The sequence below is a fragment of the Sminthopsis crassicaudata genome, chromosome 1, assembly GCF_048593235.1.
Source record: "Sminthopsis crassicaudata isolate SCR6 chromosome 1, ASM4859323v1, whole genome shotgun sequence".
In the NCBI taxonomy this organism is placed as follows: domain Eukaryota; kingdom Metazoa; phylum Chordata; class Mammalia; order Dasyuromorphia; family Dasyuridae; genus Sminthopsis; species Sminthopsis crassicaudata.
In genome coordinates, this window is record NC_133617.1 from 93,505,522 (window position 1) to 93,531,883 (window position 26,362).

The 26,362-nt window shown below is 38.0% G+C and overlaps 1 protein-coding gene across 1 annotated transcript in view; it reads right to left on the bottom strand.

Annotated features, from left to right (window-relative positions):
* KHDRBS3 (KH RNA binding domain containing, signal transduction associated 3) overlaps nt 1-2,517 on the bottom strand; it is a 259,539-nt gene extending 257,022 nt beyond the window's left edge. The window contains 1 exon segment of the mRNA XM_074264910.1: nt 1,677-2,517. Within this exon segment, the coding sequence (XP_074121011.1) occupies nt 1,677-1,764 (88 nt within the window). The 5' untranslated portion in view covers nt 1,765-2,517.
* Between the last annotated feature and the right edge of the window lie 23,845 nt (nt 2,518-26,362).

Consider the following 26,362-nt stretch of genomic DNA (forward strand, 5'->3'; position numbering starts at 1 on the left):
GTAAATCACAAAGGGTAAGGAGTACTGAACTCAATTGCAGAACTTAAAAAAACAAACAAAAAAACCACTTAATTGAAAATACACATACATTTTCTTTTACAATGTATATGTAATATATGCCATTTTTAATATGTTCACCCCGCTTTTTTTTAAACAAAGACATACATTGGAAAGAACCAGAAATTAATTTTGAAATCTAATTTTGTTCAATTCATAAAATATTCTCTAAATATTTTCAGTTTTGCCAGAAACATTCATTCCTAATCATTCAATGGTAATGTAAGAGGGAAATCCTACTCAGAAACAGTTACAACAATGAAATAAACAAAACCAGTTTTGAAATCAACAGATACCATTTTACATATGGACTCTAATGGCCCTTTGCATATGACAAAGCTCACACAAAATATAATACTTCGAGAAAATTTATGCTAATACATTGAGAAGAAAAATCAGTAGCTCCAGAACCCCTCTTTATGGGCAGTATATTTTACTAGAAAGCACAAATGGCTGTAGAGTAGTGGACTGCTTGCTGAAGGGTTAATTCATCATTCATCCCTGCAGACTGCCTGTAAAAAACATTTGAGATGAACATTGCTATGGAAATTTCTGTCCTTAGCAGGTGTTACTCTCTCTACAAAACCCCTTCTTCTCCCCTTCCCATGCCTTCCAAGTCCCATTATTATTCTGCCCTAAACTGAAGTGTTACTAAAATGAAACCTGAAACAATTTTCTCCCCGGATGTTCCAAACCTCAAAAGCATCGAAAAGATACCTCAAAAGAAGCTCTCCCTTGTCCTTTACCAGCCCTCCCATCCCCCCCTTTAAAAGGCACCCCCGAGGATTTGGTCTTTAAAAATTCCTTTCTCACTTCTCTTCTACACCCAATCCAGGAAACCCAGGACAGGGATGAAACGGAGATGGAAACTTCACCCCACTCTGGACAGTCCCACAACACTGGTCCTCATCCTTAAACCTCATTCAAGTCTCTCTCTCTCCGAGGGGAGTCCCTAACTTCTTCATCCTTTGAGAACCCTCACTTGTAGCCCACACAACATCTCCTCCTCCTCTCCCCGAGATGGAAGGACACAGATCATCCCCTTCAGCAAGTCCTCCCCAACCAACAAGTTCCCCGATCTTCTTTCAGTTTTCTCTATCAAGATCCCAGATTCAAGTCTCTCCGTTATGTTTGCACCTTCTTTCCCATCACCCAGATTTCCAGATTCTCCAGCCCGTGACTAACTCAACATCTCTCCTAGGTTCTAAGATTCATTGTCATATTATCCAAATATTTTCTAAATCTCCCGGATTTCTCCCTGGTCTCGAGTCCCCCCAAGCCCCTCTTTCTGATCCCTTCCCTAGATGATCTCTTTCCTAAGCACCTCCCATCACGTCCTCCAGATTAAACCAAGTACTCCGACCGAATTTTCACCACCCTCCTCCAAGTCCTCTGACCTCCCCCCCCAAGTTTCTCCGTCTTCTCCTCCTGTTCCCCCAGGGTTTCTCTCCGATCCCCTAAACCAAAATGCTCAGTTCCCTATGCCCTCTCAACGGCCATTGTGCACTCGTTAACGGTCGTCCCCGCCTGGCTCCCCAAAGGGCGAGGATCGTGAGATCTGGTCCCGGTCCTCGGGGCGGGGGTGGGGGTCGAGGAGAGCCGCTCAGCAGAATACTTACCTTGGTTCACCAGCCGCAGCGCGTGAGTGAAGGAGGGGTCCAGCGAGTCCTTCTCCGCCATCAGCTCGGGCAGGTACTTCTCCTCCATCCTCTCGGCTCCTGGCTCGCTCCCGGGCCGGCCCCGGGGGTGGGAGGAGGACGGCGGCTCGGCCGAACGGGCGGCTGGACCTCTGGTCTGGCGGGGGCGGCGCCCACCTCCTAGGTCGCTCACCCTCCCTCCGAAAAAATGAAAAAAAGTATCGAACCCCAAAGAAGGATAATACGGAGTGCGGCGGCCGCACGCCCTTCCGCTGACGGCGGCTCCTCGGCTTCGCAGCTCGCGTCCCGCGGGGAAGCCAGAAAAGTGCCCGAGGCCCCCAGAGGCAGCCGCCGAGCTCAATCCGGGCGGCCGTCCAGGCGGCGGAGGAGTCCCAGTGGCAGCCGCCTAGGCTGGCGATACCTCACGGGCGCCGGCCGCTGCTGCTGCTGCTGCTGCCGCCGCCTCCCAAAACGCGGGCCCGGCTCATGAAGTGGAGACTGTGCAGGGAGAGCGGGGTGGGGGGCAGCGGGGCACAGAATACCGATAAAGAAGACTAGGAGAGAAGAAAGAAGCACAGGGTGGAGAAGACAGCGCCTTCCCCCTCGGGGGATGACAGCTCACCACAGCCCCCTCCTCTCCTCTTCTTTTCCCTCCCGCCTCCAACCCGAAGCCCCGAATCAGGCACAGGGGATCGTCGCCGCTGGCTGCTGCTGCTGCTGCTGCCGCCGCCGCTGCTGCTGCCGCCACTGTTGCTGCTGCAGCCTCCGCCGCCACCTCAGCAGCTGCAGCAGGAACATCCACCCTGCGCGCCTGCCCCGCGCAGACTGAACTGGCCGCCCGGGTGCTCCGGCTCCCCTCCTTCCTACCCCTCCCCCGCCCCCAGCCGCTGGCGCTACCGAGCATGCTCAGTGCCGCCGCCGCCGCCGCCGCCGCCGTCTCCCCGAGAACCGGCCGTGGCGCCTAGCCGCGCGCCGATGGGTGGGCTGGGCTCCTGCGCCTCTGGGCTGGGTTCCGGGGCTCCGGATTTTCGCCGCAGCCCTTGTGGAACTGAATGGGGGCCAGAGGGAGGGGGCGCGGGGACGAGCGTTCCGAAGGCTGACTTGGGGTCGCGAGAGGGGTGCTGGCGGGAAGGTGGATGGTTCGGTGCTTGAACTGAAGGGAAACAACGGGCCTGAGGAAAAGGGGTAGTCACTGAAAATGCCCTCCCTTCAGAAAGCCTCCTTTTTAATCCCGCAGGGACCCTCTGCCCGCGCTCAGTGTGTGTGGGGGGAATGACCTGATTTGGGAAGCCCTGTCTGCCCCCCTCCCCCGGAGCTGTCTGTCACAGGTGCTCGGGCCCACAGGCAGGTGAAACTCGGGGAGTACAAATCAGTGAAAGCAGAGGAAGACGTAGCTGGAGGACGCCAGTATATGGAGCTTCCCCGTAACACTGTTTGCGGAGTGCTGAGCTGTCCCCTTTATTTGTCCTTCCTGGGCTCCATCTCCAAGTTGGATGGGCATCCCTCGCACCTCGTATTTGCAAGGACATTATCCGGTGCCTGCAGGGGGCGCAGTTGAGGCTTTTTGTCTGGCTTTCTAGTCACCTTCTCCCCAGAGTAGTGTGCTTCCTAATAGGAGGACCACGGTGGAGGTCAGCCTCGCTGGTGACTTTCTCTCAGTGACAGTAATCTCTCAGATTACCCTAAATTGTCGTTCATTTCGCAAACAACTCTGTGCGTCCAGGGTGTGATGAACAACAGCGGGACCGAAATGCCTGGATCCGGAAATAGCGAGCCTCCGGAGGCTTGGGGCAGAGCGTCTCCTCCCCAGCCTCTGACCAGCCTCCCCCTCCCAGCCCCGAGATTTCTCAGATTTCTCAACGTATGCGGCTGACAGCGGTGTTTCTCCTTGTGCTCCCTCATCTTCACTCCCATAACCTGAAGTAGTTTCTGAACACAGAATTCTAATTAAAGAATGTCTGAGGATCTGTGGATATAGAAGAAAGACTTGAGCTTAGAGTCTTATCCCTGAAAATCTTGTATCACCTGTACTATCATCACCAGGAATCATTAATACAAGTTGTTCCTGGGAAAGGCCCTTACTAAAACACGTGTACACAAACAAAAAACAAACGTCCCTGACCTGTTCTTAGTTTTCTGAAGTTTTCCAAACCTGGAACCTCCCTAGTGCTCCCTCCAGCAGAGAGCCATCTCTCCCTCTCCGAACTGTGGCCTACCGTCCTGACTACTGACCTCTTCTTCCCGGCCCGCTGTTTCAGATAAACACTAAGCATACTTCTCCTCACTCCTAATTCTCCCGCTGATTCTGAGCCTAGCCAACTGCCTCTCTGACCCTGACTTCCCTCCCCCTTCCCTCCCGCACTGTCCTCAATATCCAGTCTGGAATTCTGCCAGTTTTCCTAGATGAGGTGTGCCATTCTTACCCTCTGTCACTCATTATCTTAAATGCCTTGGTTATCCTTTCCTTTTATGTTACTCCTCTTATTAAAAGGTAAGGTCCTTGAAGACAAGGAATCTCTTTGTTTTTGTATTTATATTCCTGGTACTTAGCAAAGCACTTGGATTCATAATTTTTTTTTCATTCATTCATCGTACTTCAATAACTGAGTATTGCAATACTGTAAATGAATATTAATGTCCACAATGACTTCAGTTCTCTCTAAGGTCTAAGTGAGAGTTAATAGATCTTTTCCAGGGCAAGTTTTGATAGGGAACTGGAGGGAGGGGAGAGCACTAAGGCAAAGTATCCTTAGGAAGGGAGAAGAAAGGAGAGATGCAAAAAGAGGTCAAGGACACTAATGATAGTCCTTCCAACTTGATAGTTTTGCCCAGGGCCATGGCTAATCCCATCTCTGGCCAGTAGCATTTCCTATTTTTTCCTCCCTTCCCCCTACATCATCCAAGCAGGCTTTTTGTTACAATTCTTGAATCCCACTGGGCAGTTAAGCATTTCAGTCAGTTGTACTTGAGACTTCTAGCTGGCTATTTGTTCTCTTATCTTCACGTTGTATTTGGCATTAGCGTTCTGAAAGCAGCTGGGAGGGAGGGCTGTGCATGGAGAAACTGTCAGTAGAGACACTGAATCTTATGCTCCTGACCCTCCTTCTCTTTGCTCCCTCCAAGAGGGCAGGTATCCAACAGTGTGTTAATGACCAGTCTCAAGCCCTTTGGGGGAGAAGGTGATAAATGTCTCCTTGAGATGGCCAGAAAATAGTTTCCACCCACAAACCTGCCAAAGTTGCTGGCTGTGGGGCACCTCCCCTGCAATTCCCTTCTCACTGCAAGGTATTTCTGACTTCACTATGTTGGAATCTTACAGGATTATATTATTGGCTCCATAGTAGGATGAGTATCCATTCCAGGATGAATATGAATCCTAGTTTAGAAATGAATTTTCCCTATGCTAAAGACTGCATTTAGAAAATTCCATTTTATTCTCCTCAGATCCATATGCTCCACAGATTAATCCACCTGAATTTTACTGGAGAATTCACTTCTACTTCCAGGAGTCATCAGAGGTTTGAAAAGATCACTTGCCTGTAATCTAGTGTGTGTTTGATGTTTTAAATTACACTCCTTAATTACCATCCTATAATGGGATAAATAATGGATTTGATGTCAGAAAGTCTGGGTTCTGATACTAGTTCCTGCTATTTACTACTTGTGTGAATGTTACAAAAATCACTTCATCTCTCTGCTCCCCAGTTTCCTCATGTGTAAAGAGAAGGCATGAACAAAGATGACCTCAGCAGTTCTAAATTAATGATTTGAATAAGAAGAAGCTAAATTTCTAAAAATGCACTATAGAAGGGACTGTCCACATTTTTGTAAATACTTCCTTTTTTTGTCTTTTACTCTATTTCAAAGTGTATAAGCCTCGACCAAATTTTCCTATCACCTGTCAACTATATTCTAAAATTCTATTCAGAAATCAATTAACTAAATTCAATTTTTTAAAGTATTAAGTACCTGTCATGTAGAGATAAATTTATCTGTTTGGATAAAACAGAAAACTTGCCTTTGTTTTGTTATAATCTTCGAGAGAGGTACATACATCTTGGGAAGATGCTATGATTCTATAGAAAATAACTATAGAAAAAAGTACATGACAAATACATATAAGGTTGAAAAGAGTTGGCAGAAGAATGACATCTAAAGTCTGTGACATGTAAAGAAGAATCTAAGAGAACCGAGGAAGTTTTCCCAAAGAGGTAACTCGAGTATGTTTCAGAAATGCAACTGATGGAGCTGAAAGAGGCAGGAGACAAAAAGTTCCATGGATCAAGAACCAAAGCAGAAAAGCAAGAGTCCTATATAAATAACACAGTTTGACTGGAGTTTATGGTATAAAGAAATAATTTGATAGAATGTTAAAAAGATTAAATAGACTGTGGAGAGCCTTGAATGCCAGGCTAAGGTGTTTGAAAATTTAATTAGCAAGCACCGGGGAACCATTTAAGTGTTTTGTACAAAGGAATGAAGCCCAGATCTAAGGGCTAATCACAAAGAAGATTAGTTCAACAACAGTAGAAGGAATGGATTGGAGTAGGAAGAGAACAGTGACAAGAAGGCCTTGTAGGGTGGATGCTAGAATAGTACAAGAGGATGGCAATAACAGCCTTACTAAGATGTTGGGAGTAGAAACAGAGAGGAAATGCAAGATACACTTGGGATATCAACTAACAAATGCAACAATAAATGTACAAGTAAAATCCTTTAAAATTAGTAACTAATTGGGTATTAGCAGTGAGGAAGAAGGAGACAAAGGTAACAGCTAGATTTAGAACTTCTGTAAATAATGGTACATTGACAAAGTAAGAGTAGAATGAGAAATGATCTAATAAGCTAGGTTTGGGGATATTGACTTTGAGGTGCTGTAGGACTACAGGCAATTGTAAATGTGGGTCTGGAGCTGCACAGAGAGTTGGGGTGAGGAAGAGATTAGGACCTGAAAGTCATCTGTAGTGAGATAATTATTGAATGACAAAGGAAAAGAGTATATAGAGAAGAGAAGATCAAGGGCAGAGCCTATCCCAAAAGATTGAGGAGCTAGTCAGGGAGTCAGAGAATGAGATGTCCCCTTCATCCTGCACATATTTCAGGCCAACAGTAAAGTCATGACATAAATGAGTTTGTCATGCAGGACAAACACCAAAAGATGGCACAACCTTCCCTAGAAATAAGTCACTGATATGTAGGAAAGAAAGAAATGAAGGAAATGTTCTATCAGATCTTTGACTACAGTCTGGTAGAAATGAGTATTTTTCAGACAAGTGAAAAAATTTTGAAAATGCCTTATAAGAGATTAAGGAGGGACATTGAGAAAACTTTTAAAGTTCTCTAACCTTAGAAAGTAGAAAACTTCCATAAATAAATATCTCTTTTAATAAGGATTAATGTGATTGATCTTGTTCTCTCTTCCTGTACTGTATTTGCAACATTTCCTAATGTTACATATGTTCGTTTATAGAGTCAGAGTTCTGGAAATGACATTGAGCAAACTAGTCCAGCCTGATCATCAGAATGAGAAACAAAGGCCAAGAATTATTCAGAGATTTGCTTAACTTCTCATTGTGAAATTAACTATAAGCCAGAATCAGGCCATAGATCTCCTGAACTTTGCCCTTGAACATTTTGAAGTATGCCATACTTCCATATACAAGAGAACAGTGTATAGTACTCCAAATAAGATGTACATACACACACACACACACACACACACACACACACACACACACACACAATTGCAAGAATTAAGTCTTTCACCTAAACAACAAATTTAAGAGACAGAGACAGAGAAAGAGAGGAAGTGAGAGAAGAAGAGAAAGAGAGCATAATGTGGAGTTTATCAAATTCCTACTATAAATAAAAACTGAAAAACAATGAATTTGAAGTCAGAGGACCAGAGTTGAAATCCTAGTTCTCAGAGTTTGAATTTTGACAAGTCACTCAGGTCCTCAGTTTCCTCATCTGAAAAATGAAAATGTTGGACTTGATAACCTCCAGTTCTTTTCAGCTCAAATCTACGAACCAGATCTTGGGCAGAATTCCAAAGAGACAGGAGTCATATGGCCATATAGATAACTAAGGTTTGCTAAGTACGTGCCCTTATTGGTCAGTATCCAGCATATTGTTCATTTCCCATGACTGTCACCCATCTTCTTCTCTTAAGTTTCTCCCACCCCTTAAATCTAAACTTCTTCCTTATTCTCTATGATGCCTGGCTATCTAAATGCTCTAGCCACTCTCTTCCAGCTAAGAAGCAGTGGGCATCTCACTGACTGTTCCAGCTGCTAATGAAACTACAGGCATTGCGCACACGCCCCTTTGTGGCCAAAATTGGAAACACACCTTGAAAGCTTTAAAAAAAAAAAAAAAAATTGTCCGTTATTGCATTGTGACATCCTTTGATTGACAGTCGATCTGAGGGCTGTCTTGTGCTTTCTGACAGTAGCCACTTGGGTGGAAATGGATTGCGTGGGAAAAGCGCAACTTTGTAAGATTTGTGGTCCAAGTTTCATTTGGGGAATGGAAAGGAAGAGGAAGGAAGGAAGGAGGGAGGGAAATGCTAACAAATGGAAATTTTCTTTCAGAGGCAGCTAGGTCACCTCATGGATAGAAGGCTGGACCTGAGATCAGAAAGTTCCAAGTTCAAACCCTGGGCAAACTATTTAACCTCTGTCTCCCCATTTTCTCTACTGTAAAATGGAAACATTGATAGTATCTGTCTCACAGGATTATTGTGAAATCAAATGAAACAATATTTGTACAATGATTAGCACAAGCCCTGGCACATAGTAAATATTTAGTGTTCATTCCTTTCTTCTATTTCCCTTTCTATTTTTTCAAAGACAAATTCTCAGGAAACTAAAATAGTCTAACAATGAGGAACTATTCTTTAAATTGAAAAGCTGGAACACCCCCATCTCCCTGTTCTATGCCCAAGCTTGTATTTGGATCAGATTTAGTCTTGGAGGTGTCTGCCATTAATGGAGGGCAATCATTTTCCATAATGATTGGTTCATTAAATATTTCATTTGAGGGACCCAGAGAAAAAGTCTTTTAAGTTTATGTTTATAATTGTGTCTAGATTTTCCCCCAAAAGAAGAAATAAAATAAGATTTTTAGTGTACAATATGAATCAAATATGGAACAGGTAATTTATTATTATGAACAAAAGAATATAGAACTTAGCATAAATTAACAAAATGACTTTAAATTGAACATGAATATCTTTACAATCGGCTGAGAGACCAATGCCCCCAATTCATCAGAACATAAAGCAGTTTACATGACAACTAATTAGATCTTTTACATTTCACTTTAGCTAGGCTCTTAACAAGCAGTACTTAGTACTTATCAGGTGGCCAAACATGTCTTGGGGCCATCACCAAATTTGTTATATAGAAGTTCTCTTGAACGTAGACATTTTTCTTGCTGCCTTGCTAACTGAGGGACCTTTCCTCCTCATGAAGTTGCCTCTGGTCCCTACACATTCTCAGGATGGGTATCTACTTGCTTAAGCCAATGAAGACCAAGAGTGAGGAATACAAACACCCAATTAGGTTTGCCTAAGGCAGATAAGGGCAGTTTTACGGGTGGGGCCCTTCAGAAGCACCTACTCAACACAGTCCCATTGCATTCCCAACAAGAATAGGAAACACTCATAAGGGCTGAGTAGCTAATTTTTTTATGTCCAATCAGTCAATCGTTAGTTTAGTCAACAAGCATTTGTTAAGTACCTGTTATGTGCCAAGTGTTGTGATAAACACTGAGATTGCAAAGAAAGGCAAAAACAGTCCATTCTATTAAGGAGCTCAGAGAGTAATATCCAATAAATCATTAGCTCCTCCAGTTCCACAATCAATAAGCAGACTTTTCTCCATCTCACAGTATAAATCCCTACTTCCATGGCTGGCAACCCCACCCCCCAAAAATAAAAAATAAAAAGTAAACAAAAAACTTTTGCAAGGTCTTCCAGATCCAAGACTGGTGACTGAGCATGTTTCATAGGTGGGGTTAGAATACTTTTCATTAATGAATATAAATGAAATTTAATATGTACAATATTTTATAGTCAGTAGAAATAAAGAATTATGTGTCAGGCAAAGAGATAAAAGTATCTTCTTTCAAGGATGTCACAATTTTAGGGGGCGATGCAACAACAACAAAAAATGCACACAAGAAACTAGCTATATACAGGATAAATAGAAAATAAGAAAGCTAAGGCATCCAGAAGATGAAGAGGTTGGACAAAGAAAAGGACCAGACTTGAGAAATGGAGTGTTTTATATGCTCAAAAGAAAACAGGCTAGTATCACCAATGCTGATCAGAGTAAGGGGCAGGAGTAAAAGATGGAAAAAGACCGGAAAAGTAAAATAGAACTAGATTTTGAAAAGCTTTGAACACCAAACGAAGGATTTTTGTATTTTATTCTAGAAGGATAGGGAGCCACTGGAGTCTAAAACAATCCTTCTTAAACTTTTTACACTTTTGACCCCTTTTCATCATTGACCCTTTTTCATCATTGATCCCTTTTCATCAGAGAAATTATGTGACCCCAAATATGTAGATATATAAAATGAGTATACAAATCAAATATTTGCTAATAATAAATCATAATTCTGTGACCCCCACATTCAGTTAGAGGGTGGATCTGAAAAAAAGATCCAACTAAGGACATTAAGAATATAATAGTTATCTGTATTCCCATTATTTTTCCTAACTAGACTATAAACTCCAAGAAGGAAAAAACTATCTCAGGTACAATTTTTACTTCTCAAGCAACTGGTACAGTTCCCTAGAATAGTAAATGTTTAATAAATGTTCACGAGATAATACCAAATAAAAATTCTAATTACTGAGAATTACAAGAACTAAGTTTATCTACTGCATGGTTCTATGGATAGAATTTCAGGGACAAAAGAGACCCTGAACTATTTCATAGCCATATTACTGAGTACTTTAGGTTCTTTCAAAATCAGAATCTTCCTGAACCCAATTCTCCAGATTTGTTTGTGAATGTCACAGTGACTCTCTTCTACCTATTATGCAACAGACTGATGAATATAGTAAAAATTTGAAGAAGAGTGTGGAAGAGCACTTTGAAAGTTATTTGAGCTTTCTGCAGTAATCATCTTGTAAGTAAAATGGTTTATTTCCCCTGGAACTATAATCCTCTATTCCTTTACCTCCTGCCCTTAAAGGTTATATGAAATTGTGGAACATTAAAACACTATTCCTGTATTTCAATAATGAATCAAGTTATCCCTGCCTATCGTGATTTGTAAAGTGTTCTTATTTGAAAAGCCCTGAAGAAATGTAAAACAGTAATAAACTTCTAACCCACTATTTCTTGTCAGAGAGCATAGAGTCTCACACAAAACAATCCCTCCCACATTAGCAGAAGTTGTACAATAAAACAACAGACATTGAAGTTCTGCAAAGTTATCAGAAACAAAACATTTTTTTTACAATGTCAAGTTACTAACACTGTTGGAATGATTACCTAGGGAGTAATGAAGTTCTCAGAAAACACTCCAAAAATAAATATCCAGTTCTCACATAAAAATGCAAACTTGCACTTATTTTCTGCTAAGTTAGGGGGGGAAGGGGAAGAAAAATTGACAGAGATGATTGCTTAAACCACTAAAGGATACTCAAAAGAAAGGTGAAGGCTTACAACTTATATGAGATCATTATATTACTAAATAAAATCTCAAAATAAAAAAGGAGACATCTTTGTTTGGTTTTAGCTACTTGCAAACTATTTAATTATCTGCAGATTTGGGGGAATCACTTAAATATTCATCAAATCATCTCACAAATATCTTTTCTAGATTGTAAAGAGCTTAAACCAGTGGTCCTCAAACTTTTTAAATAGGGGGCCAGTTCACTGTCCCTCAGACTGTTGGAGGGCCGAACTATAGTAAAAACAAAAACTCACACCATCTCCGCCCCTCAGCCCATTTGCCATAACTTGGCAGGCCACATAAAAGTCCTCAGCAGGCCGCATCTGGCCCACAGGCCATAGTCTGAGAACCCCTGGAAACTCTTGAATTGATGCACTGAGATGGGACAACCCAGCACTTAAGGGTAATTGCCAATTGGGCAATACTCTTTTAGCATATGCTTGGAAAATGGCCTTCCCCACTATCCTGTGCTGGCTCAATCTTTTGGTATATACAGAGAATTGTGGGAAGAATTAGGGGGTGAAGTAAGACAGGCCAGAGTCACTTTGGTGGTAGAGGAGGAAAAGGAAGGTCGTGCAGATCCTGTGTCCATCCCCTTCACTTCTACCCCTAAAGACCAAGAATAAAGACCAAGGACTTTTGCTTATCCTGATTCCAGCTGATTCTGGGGCATCCAGGGTCCTAACTTGGTCTTCACACTGGATTACCAGTTCATATTCTTTATCATCTTCCATCTGATTTTGTGCTTTGGTTTATTCTATTTCCCTTACTCTCTGGATTCAGGGAGATAGGATTTTAAATAATTTTGATGGGCCCAAGATTCAAGGTTGTCTATGACCACAGAATACATGTTTGGACCTAGTTTGTAACATACCGTCTGACTTTTTTCAATAAAATTTTGTTGCCTTGCCAGCCAAACTCATACTTGGATAAGACTTAGCAACAGGGTAAAGAATCAAGATTCATAAAGATCTCAGCAGGCTAGAACATTGAGTATAAACTAATAACTTAAAATTGAATAGCAAGAAAGAAAAAATCCTGCAGGGATCTCCACACACCAGTACTTAGATGGAACTACAATTTCCTCTGTGTTGATGCTCCCTACACTCATCGATACAAATGACTGCCTATCCATGCCTTCTTATTCTGCATGATTCTTACTGGTGTTTGTCCATAAAGCCTCCAAGGATATTTCTCAACTTGCTTTAACCCTTCTTGTATTTTATTTTGGGAATTCCAGGACTATGCATCTCCATCTCACTATTATTTGATCAAGCCTGATCACATATTGTCTTCATGATTTTTTTCATCACTTTTTACAAGTAAGTTATCATTAGTAATATGTTTTAGCCTTTTCACACCAACCATCTGTCCTTTTTATGTCTTTACATTGTGATATAAATTGTGATGTCTTCATGGTGCTCCATGACTCAGTTGTATCACCAGGAAACTATTAATGTATATCTAATCTGTGTTTCTAGCCAATCCTGATAAATTTTGCACAAAACTTTCCTAATGCATGAGGCAAGTAGTCAATCCTAAAGGAAATCATGAAGGGCAGGGGAAGTCAATGCAAAAGTGACTGGGACGTGTATGTCTCTCAAAAACAGAGAAGAATGTCACTGAGCCTCATAGATTTCATACTTCAGTATTTTCATATTTTAAAAAATTATTGAAATTTTTATTTATCACAATTTTATTAAAACAATAATTTTCATATTTTAAAAATTTTTTTCTATATATATATATATACACATATACATATTAAAATATAATCAAATATATACTTTGGGGAAATCACTTTGATGGATGATGATAGCCTGGAATGAGTAGAGACTTGAAGCAGGCTATTTCAGTAGTCTAGGAATGAGATTATGAGAGCTTCCTTTAAGATAGCAGCTATGTGAATAGAGAAAAGATTATATATACAAAAAAAAATGTGAATGTAGAAATAGCAAAACAGAGCAATAGATTGGGGATGTGGGGTAAGTGTGAGTGAGGAAAAGATGGTACAGAAACAGCAAGCAAAAGTAACTGGACAGATTAGCACTCTCATTTGTAAAAGAAGGTCAAAAGAGGGCTGGATGTCGGGGAAAATGATGTTCTATTTGTGGTTGAGTTTAAGATGTCTATATGATTTAAGACTGGGCTAGATATATGAAAAGTTGTATGAGTAATAATAGAATCTGGGGGAACACATTAGATTATCAAATGAGATAATATAAAGGGAAAGTAGACCTCAAACCCTAAAGACACTGAAGGCATAATGCCTCTAGATGAAACCTCAAAGAGGGATATGAACTTACTTCCATTTCAAAAGGCTCTCTTGGAAGAATTCAAAAAGAGATAATAGAGAGGGAGAAGAGAAAATGGACTGAGACATAACCACTGGGGACATTGATGATAGCCCAATGATGATTCAACAAAAGATACTAAAGATAGGAAGGACAGATTGGAGGAATACCAAGTTACAGCATCAGAAAGAAAATCTAGCGAAAAGAAAACCCCTAGAAGAAAGTGACTGATTTTGTCAAAGAATCCAGAGAAGTTAAGAAGTGTAAAGATCAAGAAAAGGCCATTGGGTTTGGCAATTAAATATTGTTGGTAACTTTGGAGAGAGAAAATTCAATAGTCACTTTGATCAATAGGTCTCCATTTCCTTGTCTATTAAATAAGGGGATCAGATTAGATGACTTATTTTTCTTCTACCTCTAAATCTGTGATCTATAAGATTCCCAAACTAGTATTTTTGTAGTCATTATTGAGATCTTTAAAGAACCTTTGAAGTGTTGCAAGGATCAATGTAATGAATTCAACAGGAATTGTTTCTCATAAGATAACTGACAGAAACGTAACCATTTACGTAAGGAATCATTCTTCTATTTGGACTGTTCACAAGACATCATTCATATTCATTAGAAAAATGTTGAAGAATATGTGCCTCCTATTTTATGCTTTATTAGTTATTGATAGTAGAATAAATTGATAATAGGATCCTAGGTACAGACCTGGAAAATACTTCAAAGGCCATCTAGTCCAGCCTCTTTATTTTACAGTTCACAAAATCAATGCCTATAAAATGACTTGTGCAAGATCACACAGGCAGCATTTATCAGATGGGATAAATCTTTTTGATGGGATCTCTGAGGTTTGTAATACTTTTACAAGTTCATAAGGTGTATATTGTTGAAAGAAAGTCTTTGAGGATGAATTTGTTATTTAAAAATACTTTTTACATTCATTAAGCAATAAACAAAGCAGAGTTTTATAATCCAAAAGATGATATTATAATCACTACATTTCTCCAAGTTATGTGAATATGAAAATGTTGTCTGTTATAAAAAAAATCAATCCAGAAAACCCAATTGTCCCTTCCTATATTTTCTCCAAGGATAACCTTGATAGTTGAATGTAATATTCTCATAAATACTCACCCAAAAAGATAGAGGATGATAAAATTACACATTTTTAATCCTATTTAAAACTTGATATAACTGTTGATATTCTGTGTCATCATTGTCCATTTATTAGGGAGCTGACACACTCTGGAGAAACTGAATGATATACAAACATATTAGATGGGGGAAAACACTCCTGAAGTCAGGAAACCTGGGTTCAAATTCTGCCTTTGATATTTGGACACATTGCTTCATTTTTCTAGGTTTCATTTTCTCACCTCTAAAATGAAGACCATTAAGATCTCAGTCCATTTGAATATGGATCACAACATACTACTTTCATCTTTTATTGTTGTTGTCATTTGCTTGCTTATTTTTTTCTTTCCTATTTTTTTTCCTTTTTGATCTAATTTTTCTTGTGGAGCATGATAAATGTGGAAATATGTTTATAAGAATTGCACATGTTTAACCTATGGATTGCTTGCTATTTAGGGGAAAGAGGAGGTGGTGAGGGAGGGAGAATAATTTGAACACAAGGTTTTGCAGGGATAAAAGTTGAAAACTATCCATGCATGTATTTTGAAAAATAAAAAAGCTGTTATTATTTTTTAAAAAAGAAATAAGAAGTATAGGTCATTTTTTCCTCTCTTAGCCTGCTTTCTAGGTCAGTTATTTTTTCTATTAGAAATCTTACATTTTCTTTTATTTTCTTAGCCTTTTGGCTTTATTTTAATATTTCTTCATGTGTTATGAAGGCATAGGTCAAGGGGGTTGTAGTTTGAACTGAGTTTTATACCTCGTTGCCAAGCTATTAATTATTCCCTTTTGAATTCTGTAACTCATTGATTTTCCATTTTCCCCCTAAAGTGTTCTCATTCCATATAAGAACATTTAAAAACTTAAAAAAAAAAAAAGATCTCAGTCCATAATCTATATTAACAACCTTTCTACAAATAAATGTAGAAGACATACAGAATTTTAATCTCAATAAAATAATAACTTTGTTTTTTCTCAGAAACTAGAATAAAGCTTTTGAAAAAGGTGATGACATTTGAAAGAAAGTAGAGTCATCATATAATAATGTACTTGCTTGTCCTCTGTTACAGTGCTCACGATCATAAACAAAAACATTTTTGAAGATTGTTGCAACTCACTGACAAACATCTGTGTCCAAAGGTAAAGTAGACAAATACTACAAACAACTAGATAGGATTATCCAGACGAAAAAACAAATGTTTTTTAATCAATAACTTCAATGTGAATACAGGCATAGGAGAAAATTGTGGTGAAAAATTTTGGAGAAGTAAATAAAAGAAGCTAAAGGTTTGTGAATTACTCAGAAGCCGATTTCATGCTTATTTATCATAAATGCTTTAAGAAAAGAGTAATTCACTAGATATGGCAGCTACTGACCAAAGTTACAAAAATTAAATTGACTCTAGTCTTAGCAGTTAGGAAAACAATTGATTCCTTATGAATCATTTCTGAATCAGTTATCTATGTGGAATCTATCAGCTAGCTGCAATCAAAATCAATATCAAATTAGAGAAAAAAATCAAAATGAGAAGACACTGCTTATACTGATTCTATCACCAAACTATGCTTTTTAAACCTGCTACAAAATATGAAAACATAACTATAAAATTCTCGGTTGCTACAACAAGAGGGACACAAGAGCCCAGAAACTGTCTCAGCTAGCAAACACTTGATCTTCTTGCTAAGCAGAGTCCTAAAAGTACATATAAATACAAGTTTAGAATATTAGTTCATCTTCAAAACATTATGCTGAAAAAGTGTATAGATAAGAATGTAAGAAGTATCAGTGAAGAAAAAGCCATGGAGGGAAAAGCAACTCTACAGAAAGCATGGGAAGAGACCCCATTAATTTATATTATCCCTTGAAAATTTAGAGATGCAAGTGGAAAGAGCATAAAATAAATAGGAAGTGTCGCAATATTAAATAACCTATTTTCATCATCAATATAGTGAATCACCATATTTAGAGTTTTATACCTCAAAATACAATGTATAATTTTTAAAAAATTGAATTTGAAAATAAAAGAGGAAGTAAGTGAACATTAACAGTAAAGTTGGAATCAGATAACCTGGCTTCAAATCCTGCCTCTGTCACTTACTACCTATATGACACTGGACAAACCATTCAATCTCTCTAGCCTCATTTTTCATCTGTAAAATGAAGAGGTTTGACTGTGTGATCTTTGTGGTCTCTTCCAACTAGAAATCAATGGCTCATGGTTCAAAGGAGAAAAGTAGCTGTTTCTGACCAAGTATATAAAGAAGAAATTCATGCTATTGGAACACAATATTGAAGGCACTCAATGATCAGTTTTTAAAGATATCCCATAGGGTTTAATAACTCTATAACTTAGCACAATGCCTGGCACATCAGAGAAGCTTCATAAATGCTTACTAATTGATTGAGTTTAAAATTCCAAAAGAATATAAATAGATTGTTAAACGGATCACTGCCAAAACAGGCAACTACTAATTCATTGGCCTCCTTTTTCATTGCCATAAAAATCCTACATTTAAATTTTTAAAATCCACTATGCAAGTATGTGACCTAGAAAAGGTGGCCAGAAAACAATTCATGTGAAACAAACCTGGTACTTTAAGAGATTGTAAGCTCAAAATAAGTCAACTATATGAAACAGCAGCCAAAACAGCCCTTTTCATAGTGGCTAGAAATTGGAAATTGAATGGCATCAGTTGGAGAATGGCTGAGTAAATTATGTTATATGAATGTTATGGAATATTATTGTTCTGTAAGAAATGATCAGCAGGATGATTTCAGAAAGGTCTGGAGAGACTTACATGAACTGATGCTAAGTGAAATGATCAGGATCAAGAGATCAGTATATACTTCAACAACAATACTATATGATGATCAATTCTGAGGATCCAATTCAGTTTCAATTGTTCAGTGATGAACAGAACCAGCTATACCCAAAAAAAGGCATTGTAGACTACTTGCATTTTTGTTTTTCTTCCCAGGTTATTTTTACCTTTCTAAATCTGATTTTTCTTGTGCAACAAGAGAACTGTATAAATGTGTACACATGTATTTAAGATATGTTAACATGTTTAACATGTATGTGACTGCCTGCCATCTAGGGGAGGAAGTAGAAGGAAGAGAAAAGTTGGAACAGAAGTGATTGAAAGGGTCAGTGTTGAAAAATTACCCATGCATATGTTCTGTCAAGAAAAAGCTATAATAAAAAAAAAAAGAAATAGCAGCCAAAAAACCTACTATAAATCTTCTATATTTCAAAAGATGTCATTGTGAGTGCTCTCTCCACAAACACAAATCTCAACCCCATCATAACTTCATAGAAAATTTTATGAGTTGCCATGGGCCTCCAAAAAATCATGTGCTAGCCCATTTTCTAGTGATGTCTTCCAAAATTTATTTACGCTGCTAATCAGGTGAAGAACATACAGACTTTAAATGAGCCCACATATTTTCTTTCTACTTCTTGTTCCACTAACAGTCTTTCAGAATCCCTCACTTCCCTGCCACAATAAAGCATGGAAGTAAAACTTTGAAGAATTCCTTGCAAATTTTGGCCTATATCAATATATGCCTATAATCGACAGTGAGATCTGCCATAACTCTTTCACCTTACCAGAAAGTAACATCAGCTCTAGTACTTGTATCTCAGCAGTACCTTGTCTCTGGACCCTCTAAAGGGCAGAACAGAGAGCTCCTCCCAGAACTTCTATTTCAGGAGAAAGTCCAAGTTAGTTTTCTCTTCATTTCCTACCTGGTTGCACTCTTTAGGATTTTTTCCCCTCACACTTAAATACCTTCCCTCATCTACCTCCAATTCCTCTTTTTCAGCTTCTTTTTGTATGATGTTTTTCTCTCTTTAGATTGTAAGGCAGTGACTGTATCCCCAGCATTTAGCACAGTAGCTGGAACATACTAGATGTGTCATAATTGTTTATTGATTATCAGACTCTTCCGAACTCTTCTAATAAGGTTTCACCTGAAGAGCTGTGGTCAGTTCTGAGTCATCAAAATATTTATGAAGCAGTTTCTAATGTTCTGTGTCAAGTCCTAAGGATACTGAAAAAAAAGGAAAAAGGAAAAAAGGAAAAAAAAAGCATCCATATTCTCAAGGAGCTCATAGACTAACAAGAAATATAATGTGCAAATTACTGTGTACAGATAAGATTAAGTATAAGAAAAATGGAAATATAAAGGAAGACATTACATTGAAGTGGATCAGGAAAGACTTTTTGTAGAAGGCATGATTTGAAACTGGGACTTGAGGAGACAAGAGATGAGGAGAGAGAATTCTAGACATGAAGGGACAGCAAATAAAAATTCACAAATGAGAGATAAAATGTGTGAGAAACAGCAAAGAACCCCAGGATCACTGGATTGTGGAGTATATGGGGGAATGAGTAGGAAGTAAGTATAAAAAACTGCAAAAAGGGCTTTAAATGACAAACAAATAAGTACAAGATTTTAGGAAGGACGTTAATAAACCAGAGTATTCTACAGAAGGGAGACTAAGTTGGTGAAGGGAATAAATGACTAAGACTATGATTCATGAAAAGTAATAAATATATGAAAGTGTCTAGAAATGTTTAACCTGGAGAATATTTTTTAATCTTTTCTTTTGTTTTTGTTTTTTTTTTATTAATTTTATAATTATAAAATTTTTTGACAATACAAATGCATGAGTTATTATTTTTATAACATTATCCCTTGTATTCATTTTTCCAAATTTTCCCTTCCCTCCCTCTACTCCCTCCCCTAGATGACAGGCAATCCCATACATGTCACATGTGTTACAGTATAACCTAGATACAATATATGTGTGTAAATCCAATTTTCTTGTTTCACGTTAATAATTGGATTCCGAAGGTATAAGTAACCTGGGTAGATAGACAGTAGTGCTAACAATTTACATTCAATTCCCAGTGTTCCTTCTCTGGTTGTAGTTGTTTCTGTTCAACATTAATCAATTGGAAGTGAGTTGGATCTTCTTTATGTTGAAGATATCCACTTCCATCAGAATACATCCTCATACAGTATTGTTGTTGAAGTGTATAGTGATCTTCTGGTTCTGCTCATTTCATTCAGCATCAGTTCATGTAAGTCTCTCCAAGCCTCTCTGTATTCATCCTGCTGGTCATTTCTTACAGAGCAATAATATTCCATAACAGTCATATTCCATAATTTACCCAACCATTCTCCAATTGATGGACTTCCTTTCATTTTCCAGTTTCTAGCTACAACAAAAAGAGCTGCCACAAACATTTTGGCACATACAGGTCCCTTTCCACTCTTTAGTATTTCTTTGGGATATAATCCCAATAACAGCAATGCTGGGTCAAAGGGTATGCACAGTTTGATAACTTTTTGGGCATAGTTCCAAATTGCTCTCCAGAATGGTTGGATTCTTTCACAACTCCACCAAAAATTCATTAGTGTCCCAGTTTTTCCACATCCCATCCAACATTCATCATTATTTGTTCTTGTCATCTTAGCCTATCTGACAGGTGTGTAGTGATATCTCAGAGTTGTCTTAATTTGCATTTCTCTAATCAGTAGTGATTTGGAACACTCTTTCATATGAGTGGATATAGTTTCAATTTCATCATCTGAGAATTGTCTATTCATATCCTTTGACCATTTATCAATTGGAGAATGGTTTGATTTCTTATAAATTAGGGTCAGTTCTCTATATATTTTGGAAATGAGGCCTTTATCAGAACATTTAACTGTAAAAATATTTTCCCAATTTGTTACTTCCCTTCTAATCTTGTTTGCATTAGTTTTGTTTGTACAGAAACTTTTTAGTTTGATGTAATCAAAATCTTCTATTTTGTGATCAATAATGATCTCTAGTTCTCCTCTGGTCATAAATTCCTTCCTCCTCCACAGGTCTGAGAGGTAGATTATCTTCTGTTCCTCTGTTCTTATTTATGATCTCATTCTTTATGCCTAAATCATGGACCCATTTTGATCTTATTTTGGTATATGGTGTTAAGTGTGGATTCATATCTAATTTCTGCCATACTAATTTCCAGTTTTCCCAACAGTTTTTTGCAAATAATGAATTTTTATCCCAAATGTTGGCATCTTTGGGTTTGTCAAACACTAGATTGCTATAGTTGTACCCTTTTTTGTCCTTTGTACCTAATCTGTTCCACTGATCGACTAGTCTATTTCTTAGCCAATATCAAATGGTTTTGGTGACTGCTGCTTTATAATATAGCTTTATTTCAGGTACAGCTAGACCACCTTCATCTGACTTTCTTTTCATTAATTCCCTTGAAATTAACAAGCTTTTATCCTTCCATATGAATTTTGTTGTTATTTTTTTAGGTCACTAAAATAGCTGCTTGGGAGTCTGATTGGTATAGCACTAAAGAAATATATTAGTTTGGGGAATATTGTCATCTTCATTATATTTGCTCAGTCTATCCACAAGCACTGAATGTATTTCCAGTTATTTAAATCTGAATTTATTTTTGTGGCACACAGTGTTTGGTAATTTTACTCATATAATTCCTAACTTTTCTTTGGTAGATGGATTCCCAAATATTTTATACTCTGGACATTTGTTTTGAATGGAATTTCTCTTTGTATCTCTTGCTGTTGCATTTTGTTGGGGATGTATAAAAATGCTGAGGATTTATGTGGATTTATTTTGTATCCAGAAACTTTGCTAAAGTTGTGAATTATTTCTAACAACTTTGTATTAGAATCTCTTGGGTTCTCTAAGTCTACCATCATATCATCTGCAAAGAGTGACAGTCTGATTTCCTCATTACCTACTCTTACTCCTTTAATCTCTTTCTCGACTCTTATTGCCGAGGCTAGCATTTCTAACACCATATTGAATAATAATGGTGATAGTGGGCAACCTAGTTTCACTCCTGATCTTACTGGGAAAGGTTCCAGTTTATCTCCATTATATATTATGCTTACTGATTGTCTTAAATATATGCTCCTGACTTTTTTAAGGAATAGTCCATTTATTCCTATACTCTCAAGTGTTTTTAGTAGGAATGGATGTTGGATTTTATCAAATGCTTTTTTTGCATCTATTGAGATGATCATATGGTTTTTATTAATTTGATTATTAATATGGTCAATTATACTAATAGTTTTCCTAATATTAAACCAGTCCTGCATTCCTGCTATTATAAATCCTACTTGATCATAGTGTATTATCCTGGGGATGATTTTCTGTAATCTTTTTGCTAATATCTTATTTAAGATTTTAGCATCAATATTCATTAAGGAGACTGGTCTATAGTTTTCTTTCTCTGTTTTCAACCTGCTTGGTTTAGGTATCAGTACCATGTCTGTGTCATAAAAGGAGTTTGGTAGGACTCCTTCATTCCCTATTTTTTTCAAATATTTTATATAACGTTGGGACTAATTGTTCTTTAAATGTTTGGTAGAATTCATATATAAATCCATCTGGTCCTGAGGATTTTTTCCTGGGGAGCTGATTAATAGCTTGTTCTATTTCTTTTTCTGAAATGGGACTATTTAAGCAGTTTACTTCCTCCTCTGTTAATCTAGGAAGCCGATATTTTTGGAGTCATCCATTTCACTTAAATTATCAAATTTATTGCATAAAGTTGGGCAAAGTAACTCTTTATTATTTCTCTAATTTCCTCTTCATTAGTGGAAAGATCATCCTTTTCATTTTTAATACTAACAATTTGATTTTCTTCTTTCCTTTTTCTGATCAGATTTACCAAAAGTTTATCTATTTTATTGGCTTTTTCATAAAACCAACTCTTGGTTTTATTTATTAATTCAATAATTTTTTTTTAACTTTCAATATTATTGATTTCTCCTTTTAATTTTATTATTTCAAGTTTAGTTTTTGGTTGGGGGTTTTTAATCTGGTCTTTTTCTAGCTTTTTAAGTTGCAGCCCCAATTCATTAATCTTCTCTTTCTCTATTTTATTCAAATAAGCCTCTAACGATATAAAATTTCCCCTTATTACTGCTTTAGCTGCATCCCACAAATTTTGGTATGTCTCATCATTGTCATTATCTTGGGTGAAATTATTAATTTTTTCTATAATTTGCTGTTTTACCCAGTCATTCTTTAAGATGAGATTTTTCATTTTCCAATTACTTTTTGGTCTATTTACCCCTAACTTCTTATTGAATGTAGTTTTTATTGCATTGTGATCTGAGAAGAAGGAATTTAGTATTTCTGCCTTCCTGCATTTAATTTTGAGATCTTTATGTCCCAATATATGGTCAATTTTTGTATAGGTTCCATGAACTGCTGAGAACAAAGTATACTCCTTTCTATCACCATTCATTTTTCTCCAAAGGTCTATCATACCTAGTTTTTCTAATGTTCTATTTACCTCTTTAATTTCTTTCTTATTTGTTTTGCAGTTTGATTTATCTAATTCTGAGAGTGCAAAGTTGAGATTTCCCACTATTATAGTTTTGCTGTCTATTTCTTCTTGCAACTCTCTTAACTTTTCCTTTAGGAAGTTAGATGCTGTACCACTTGGTGCATATATATTTAGTATTGATATGGCTTCATTGTCTATGCTACCTTTTAGCAGGATATAATTTCTTTCCTTATCTTTTTTAATTAGATCAATTTCTGCTTTTGCTTGATCTGAGATAAGGAGGGCAACCCCTGCTCTTTTGGCTTTACCTGAAGCACAATAGATTGTGCTCCAACCTTTTACCTTTACTCTGTATTTATCTCCCTGCTTTAAGTGTGTTTCCTGTAAACAACATATTGCAGGGTTCTGACTTTTGATCCAGTATGCTATCAGCCTCCTTTTACTGGGAGAGTTCATACCATTCACATTTACAGTTAAAATTACTAATTCTGTATTTCTTGCCATCATATTATCCCCTGATTATGCTTTTTTCCTCCTTGACCCCCCTGAACCCCTTCCCCAATATTTAATTTATGGACCCTACTTGTGACATGAAGCCCTCCCTTTTTAGTATCCCTCCACTCTCCTTTTAAGTCCCTTCCCCTTTCTTGTGCCCATTTTCCCTTTTCCTCTCCCCCTTTTAATGAGGTGAGAGAGAATTCTCTGAAAAACAAATATGTCAATTATTTACTCTTTGAGCCCACTCTGATGAGAGTAAGATTCACACAATGTTTCTCCCTCTCTTTTAATTCCCTCAGATGTGGTAGATTTTCTATGCCTCTTCCTGGGATGTAGTTTCCCTCTTTTTATCTCTCCTTCCCCTTTTTCTGATACTATTCCCTTCCCTTTAGTACTTCCCTTTTTTATATTATGTCAGGAAAATCAAGTTATCCATGTGGACTTTCTGTATATCCACAACAGAGATACAATTCTCAAGAGTTCTTTTCACCTTTTTCTGCTTCTCTTCAGTCTTGTGGATATAGATCAAATTTTTTGTTTAAGTCTGGTTTTTTTCTTAGAAACAAATGGAATTCCTCTGTTTCATGAAATGAACATCTTCTTCCATGGAAGAAAATGCTAAACTTAGCTGTGTAGTTTATTCTTGGTTTCAATCCTTGTTCTTTTGCCTTTCGGAATATCAGCTTCCAGGCCCTATCGATCCTTTAATGTGGAGGCAGCCAGATCTTGTGTGACCCTTATTGTGTCACCTTGATATTTGAATTGTTTTTTTCCTACCTGCTTGCAATATTTTTCCCTTAGTTTGGTAGTTCTGCAATTTAGCCACAATGTTCCGTGGAGTTATTTTTTTAGTGTCTTTTTCAGAAGGTTTTTGATGAATTCTTTCAATGCCTATTTTCCCTTCTGTTCTTTTATCTCTGCACAGTTCTCTTTGACGATTTCCTGTAAAATAGAATCTAGGCTCTTTTTTTGATCATAGTTTTCGGGAAGTCCAATGATCCTCAGATTATCTCTCCTAGATCTATTTTCCAGGTCTATAGATTTTTCCCAGTAAGTATTTAATGTTATTCTCCAGCTTTTCATTTATTTTTGTTTTGTTTGACTGATTCTTGATTTCTCAATGAATCATTCATTTCTATTTGTTCAGTCCTGATTTTTAATGAGTTATTTTCTTCATTCACATTTTTAGTTTTTTTTTGTATATGCCCAATTGAGTTTTTAAATGAATTATTTTGCTCTGTTTAATTTTTTTCCATTTCAATAATTTTTTTTAGTGAGTTATTTTCTTTTTCTAATTCACAAATCCTACTTTACTTTGATTTTTTAACCTTTTCTAATTCACAAATTTTGTTTCCCTACACCTCCTGTGAATTCTTTATTTTTTTCCAACTCAAATTTCAGGATGTTGTTATTCTCTATCATAGCTTCTCTTTCCTTTCCCCATTTTAATTCAAACTCTCTTAATTTTTTAATAGTCTCTTCTAGGAGAGAGTTATGTGATGGGGGGCAGGTATCATTCCCCTTTAGGCTGTTATCTGTAGAGTCTCTGCTGTTAGCCTCCTCGGGGCTGGATACTCGTTCTTTCTCTGTATAAAAGGTGTCAATCATTTTCTTCAGCTTCTTACTCATTGTTAAAAATTTATGTGGGGTCTGCCCCTTGGGTAGGAAATTTATTTATTTATCAGCTTCCTCCCAGACGGGGATTTGATTGGCTCCTGTGTCTGGACTAAGAGAGAGCTCTAGGAGAGAGTTCCTCCCCCCGCCCCCAAGTGACATAGAGATATTTAGCAGGGCTGCATTGCAAGGAGTGCCCAGTGAAGGACCTTTGCTATGTGGCCTAGCAACTGCCCTGAGACTAGAAGCTGAACAGTAAAAGCATCATAAACCCCAGCCAAAGCCTCCTGTGGGGCCGTGGATATTAGCAGTTGATAGGGGAAAAGTCTCTGTACTCAAACCAGAAGTGTCTGTCTGGAGAGCACAGTTCCTGCTTTGAAGGTTCAGCTATTATAGGAGTTCTGCTGCTGCTGGAGTTTTGCTGCAAGCTCATTCCACTACCTCAGGCTGAGCCCCACACTATGTGGATTAGAGACTGCCCCGAGCTGTGTTCCCCTCTGTTCAGCTTCTTAACTGCCCCAAGGAAAAGCTCCAGACAGCAGCAGAAGGCAGCTATACAGCCCTGCAGCGATCTGTTAGGTCGCTTCTGGTTTTGGGGTAATAATATTATCTGGCTATTTCTTTAACGTGGCTTTGATTTCTCTTCTGATCTGCTATTTTAAAAAGCAGAGTAGAGCTATCAGCCTGTGCCAGATTCCTCTATCTCAGTGGCTTCTCTGTTCCCAGAGTTCTCCCCAGCCCGTGTGGCACAGTGTGCTAGCACCTAATCCTGTCTGTGCTGATCTTTTTTTTTTTTTTTTTTTTTCCCCCTCCCCTTGGAACTGACCTTTTCTGTGGGAATTCCAGAATCTCTTTGGCTGGTAAGTTGTGCTTCTAATTGTTGTGGTTTTTATCAGTCCAGCATTATTTTTGAGATTGATTTAACTAATTGGTATTAAGGGTAGAAGGGAGCTTACAAATTCGCATGTATCTTCTCTGCCATCTTGGCTCCGCCCCACCCTGGAGAATATTTTTGAGGGAAAGGGAAGCAAAGACACAAGTGATAGTTATCTTTATCTTTATGGAATTAAAAACACACCTTTTTTTTTT